This window comes from Natrix helvetica, assembly GCF_964273705.1.
Source record: "Natrix helvetica genome assembly, chromosome: 1".
Taxonomy (NCBI): Eukaryota; Metazoa; Chordata; class Lepidosauria; order Squamata; family Natricidae; genus Natrix; species Natrix helvetica.
This window is the reverse complement of record NC_138548.1, coordinates 88,061,915-88,066,985: the sequence shown is the minus strand read 5'-3', so window position 1 is coordinate 88,066,985 and position 5,071 is coordinate 88,061,915. Positions and strand designations below refer to the sequence as shown.

Below are 5,071 nucleotides of genomic sequence, written 5' to 3'. Positions count from 1 at the left end.
ATTGCCGCCCAGACTATATTTCTCTCCCACTATTCCGTGCTGCTGCTGCTGCCTCCTACTCTGTTCCCGCTCAAAGAAAGAGCTCTTTGAAATCAGCAGCACAATGTGCCTCTCTCTCTCCCATCTTTTATTCTAAACGGACCGAATCCTTTGTGCTTCCCAAGCCGGATGGGAGGAGGGAGGAGCGCTCGGAGATGGCCGGCCGCCTATCTCATCTCTCCGCCAAGATTGCTACTCATCGTCGCCACGACCCCCAAAGGGCTCTTTCAGCATTCGGGGCGTTCCTAAGGATCTCCCACTTTCTTGGAAGCGCCCCCTCCCCCCGGAAAGGCATCGGCCAGCAACGGCCCCACCTCTCGGCGAGCCGTTGCCGCTTTAAGCGGAAGACCATGCTGGGCGGTGGGTTGGGTCCCTGCGCTCCCCCTCGCCTCCCCCACGTGGTCTCGGTTCTTGTGAATTTCAATCGCTAGAGGGTCTGTATACAGACACCGGCCCCGCAGCCGAGGCTGGGGCATCCGTCCGGAATCGGGGTTCCTCCTCCTCCTCACACGGGGTCCTCCCTGCCGGCCTTTTAGGCAGGCTCCTGCCTGACTCTGGAACCGGCCACCGGCAGCCACCATGAACCAAGGCAGCCCCGATCGGAGGAGCCGCGGGGTAGCGCAGCTACCGAGTCCCGGAGCGGCGGACTGAGATCGCGGCAGCCTCCAAGCTCAGCACCAGCCGCGGGAGGAGAATGCAACGAGGGGGTCTGGCCCGGCTGGGCTCCGTGGCCGTGCTCTGGCTGCTAGCTTTCGCTTCCTTGGCGGGGCTGTGGAGTGGACGGATTGAGGATCCGAGAACGATCGAACTGAAGTTCCCACAGGAGAGAGCCGACTCGGCGTTCGGCAGCATCCAAGTGGCGCCGGCAGCACCGAGCCGTCCCCTCCAGACAAGTCGCCTCCAAGCCGCCCAGAAAACTTTCCGAGCCCTGCTCACGCTGCCGGGACAGTCGACGGAGCTTCAGGAGGGGCAGGGAGAAAGCGGGCAGGAGCCGCCGCTTCTTTCCGCTCGCCCTCGGCGGGAGAGGCAAGGAGGAATGGGAGCCGAGGAGCAGTTTCCCTTCTTGCCGGTGCGCGGCGGGGTTTTCTGGAGCCAGACCTTGGAGGCTCAGGTGCCGCCGGGCTTTCCGGCGGAGGAGACCGCCTCGTGGCTGCGGGCGGCCCGGGAAGCGCGCGTCGTGTCGCTCGAGCGCGGCGGCTGCGGCCGCAGCTCCAACCGGCTGGCCCGGTTATCGGACGGGAGCCGCGCCTGCGTGCGCTACGGCATCAACCCGGAGCAGATCCAGGGCGAGGCGCTCTCCTATCATCTGGCCGGGCTGCTGGGCATTCAAGAGCGGCTGCCGCCTCTGGCTCTCTCCCGGGTGGAAGCCCGCGGCGGGCAGTGGGCGGAAGTGCGCGACGAGCTGCGCGGCTCCCATTGGGCCGAGGGGGCCGTGGTGAGCCTGGCGCGGTGGGTGGACAATCTGACCGACGTGGTGGCCCCCGCCCCCTGGCAAGCCGAGGCGGGGGCGCCGGCGGCCGGCCGGAGGTTGCAGCCCCTGTCGGCCGGGGAGCTGAGAGGCCTCAGCCAGGCGCAGCTGGTGGAGCTGGTGCAGTGGAGCGACTTGATTCTCTTCGACTATCTCACGGCCAACTTCGACCGGCTGGTCAGCAACCTGTTTAGCCTCCAGTGGGACCCCCGCGTCATGCATCGGGCCACCAGCAACCTGCACCGGGCCCCCAATGGGGGATTGGTTTTCCTCGACAACGAGGCCGGCCTGGTGCACGGCTACCGGCTGCTAGCCATGTGGGACAAATACAACGAGCCTTTGCTGCGCTCCGTCTGCGTCTTCCGCGAGGCCACCGCCCAGAGAGTGCGGGAGTTGCACCGCTTGCGCAACGCGGCGTCCGAGCTGCTCAGGCTCTATAGGACTCGGGAGCCTCTGGCTGAGATTGTCGGTTTCCTCTCCGACCAGCAAGCCCAGATGCTCCAGGAGCGGATCGACTTTGTCCATAAGCACATTTTGCACTGCAAAGCCAAGGCCGCCGCTCCGTGATGCTCTTTGGCTTGGTGAAACCGCCTGGATTTATGAGACTCAGAAGAGATTCAAGAATGGGGAGAAGGAGGCCTGAAGGGGCTCTTTCCCGCTATTTAAGGGCCTGGGGATCAATATCCCTAAAGAAAATTAAGGCTGGAGGCCCCCGCTCTTGGGGGTTGACAGGAACCTCTCCCCTCAGAATGGTCCTAAGATTTCACAGAGGAATATATGTGGCAAGCCTAGCTAAAATTGAACATGATTCAGAGTTCTGTTTTGTGAGGATGAATAGCCAGTAGCTGAACTAGTTCTTGTCTCTCAGATACTTTGTTCCTGGAATCTATCTGCAGAATGTGATCCTTCTTTATCTAGTGTTAAGTTTCCAGCTCCTGAAGAAAAAGCGCCTTGCTTCCAATTTCACTTCTCTTTTGACCGCTGGGGAGGCCTGGATGTTTGGGAGAGATGCACTCACATGGCCTTCTGCACCCTGGGAATCTCCTAGATGCATTGAATCACAGCTTACACCAGGCCCCAGCTGGCATGTTGGCCCAGGGTGATAGAAGTTGTAATCCTGTTCAACAGGAGGGTGCCATATTAAAGCTGGATTAAAATGTCATAACACCCCCCTACCCATTTTTAAGTATTAGATGTAACAGTACCCCCTTCCTCATCTGCACTATTGCCTTTTACAGAAAAGGTCAAAAATATCTTCCCAGTCTGCAGTTTTTGTTAGAATTGCTGTGAAGATGCTGAGTAGCCGGGAGTCAGAGGTGATTCATGTCTTTGATATAATCTATACATAAAAAATAGATTTTATCTGTCACTGTGTCATTTTCCTTACCGGGAAAATTAAAAGGTCCTGTACAAATGCTATGGTTGGCATTTAAATGAACCACCTCCCTTGTCCTTCCAGTGGGCATCAAGAGCTACGTGTGTTTCTTTGTCACACCTTTAAAAAAAGCCTCCACAACAGTTAATTTAATATCTAGATATTGTAGCTCCACTTACAGAACAGCATTTTAGTGAATTTCCTGCCGGCATGGACAGCGACAAAGTCAACAGTTGTAATAAATGTGCAGAAAAGTCACTGTTGTTAACACCTTTTATCCCTTAACAGTCAGAAGCATTTGGCAAAAAAAAAAAAAAGTGGTTCCACAGCATTTCTGTTTTATATGTAACCCAGTACTGTATAATAAAATGGGGTGGGGGATTTCCAGGTTTATAGTATTGTCAGTGTAGTAAATTTTGATGCATTAATTTGGAGAAGGGAAAAATCAGTTTCTTGCACTTTACTTTCTTTTTATATATACATATATATATACAAAATCTTGTTATTTAAAAAAAGTCTGCATTTTAGGTACATGATATATGTTCTTAAGCCTTTCTGTAATATACTAAAGAACTTGATATTTCAGTAAAGATGTGTTAATGTTTTGCCTCTTTTGTATCCAAGTTTTGGATTTCATTGTTCTATGAAGTATTTCTTTTTCTTTTTCCATAATTTGAATGGATATTTTTCTTTAGCCTAACAGAGTTAGTGATAGTGTTATTCTACACAGTAGGGAGAAGACTTATTTTTTGTAAATGGATTTCCTGCATTAAAGTATTCAAAATCAGGTGAGCATCACAGGCTATATAAAACCTACACCTTGCAGATAACTGGTCTGCATAAGTGTCCTTCCACTTGCTTCCAAGAAAATAATTATTCTGCTTTGTTTTTATTCTATCAGTTCACATTTCAGCACAGCCTATCCTTGACTGTTTCACTGGTGTAGAAATCGTCCTTCAGAACTATCAAAACACTGTACTTTTGACTATGAGCAATTTTCAACAGCTGTTAATTTCTTTTCCATTTTGGTTTCCGGCAAATGAGTTACAAATGAAAAATCTGTGCCAAGAATAATTTAGGACTTTGTTTTAGCTTTGTTTTTCTCTTTTGACTGTGGTAGTGGTACCTATGGTGAAATTAAAAGTATCATGACTTGATAAGGTTAAGTGCTTCAATCCAGCACTTATGAGTGGAAGTTCTATCTTTTGCAGGCCAATCCTCTGAGAATTAGCCAAGAGCATTTCTTAGATTTTTTGTATATGGATATGCTGGTGTGGACTATGTATCAGAAACAATATTGGAGCTCAGATCTTTTGATACTTGGAAGAACCAGGTCTGTACAAGTGAAAGCAGAGAGGGGAAATACAGTTTTAATTTCCCACCAACTTTAATCACTTTGTCACAGCTAGAGCATATATAGTGTTATAGATCAGATGCAGAAATTTTTTTGTAAGAAGATAGAATAAGTGGGTAGAAAATGAGTTTTGGAATTATTTCTAGTTCTTTACCTGCAGTAGCCATAGTTGGTGTGTATATTTTTGTCCTTGTAATAGGGTACAGAAGCATTTCCATTCTCCCCTGGCAGAACATACAACATATATATAGTTGTATTTGTGCTGCTAAATAAAGGGAGACTAGTCCATTTCAAGCTATTTAGCTCTCATCAGCTAGCCATACCCTTACTGGGATTTGAACCTGGGATGTGTTACATATTAGGCAGATTTGTTAGCCACTACACCACAGGCTCTCCTCCTTTATCATATATATATAGGCAGGCTGTGTGTGTGTGTATATGTATATGTATATATACATACATACATATAGGCAGGCTGTGTATGTGCTTTTCTAGGTTATGGGACCAGGAGAGATTTGAACCAGAAAAAAATCTGGTGACAAAATTTTATGCAGAAAACAAACTACTGGGGATGGTTTAAAAGAAAAGGGGGAAACACATCATTTTTCATTCCCCTACATGAAATACTGTAGCTTAAATACTTGTGCAATCTATGGATATCGGGATGTATAATGTTAATAGGAATAATTTGCATAGTAAAATTTTCTGGAAAATTTTCCAATCCAGTTTTTTTCTCTGTTGACCAAGAGATGAAGAGCGAAGAATTTAAAATGGAACCATCAGCAACATTTTGATTCAGTGCCTCTCCTATAGAGATGAATTAAAGGCATTTAAC

General features: G+C 49.0%; 1 protein-coding gene across 1 annotated transcript; it reads left to right on the top strand.

The window, feature by feature from the left end:
- Nucleotides 1-225: 225 nt before the first annotated feature.
- Nucleotides 226-4,443, top strand: FJX1 (four-jointed box kinase 1). The gene has a single exon (XM_081938212.1). The coding sequence runs from the start codon at nucleotides 734-736 to the stop codon at nucleotides 2,072-2,074; it is 1,341 nt and encodes a 446-aa protein (XP_081794338.1). The 5' UTR covers nucleotides 226-733; the 3' UTR covers nucleotides 2,075-4,443.
- The last annotated feature ends 628 nt before the right edge of the window (nucleotides 4,444-5,071 follow it).

Coding starts and splice junctions, on each gene's coding strand:
- FJX1 (XM_081938212.1), top strand. CDS start 734: ATGCAACGAGGGGGTCTGGCCCGGCTGGGCTCCGTGGCCGTGCTCTGG.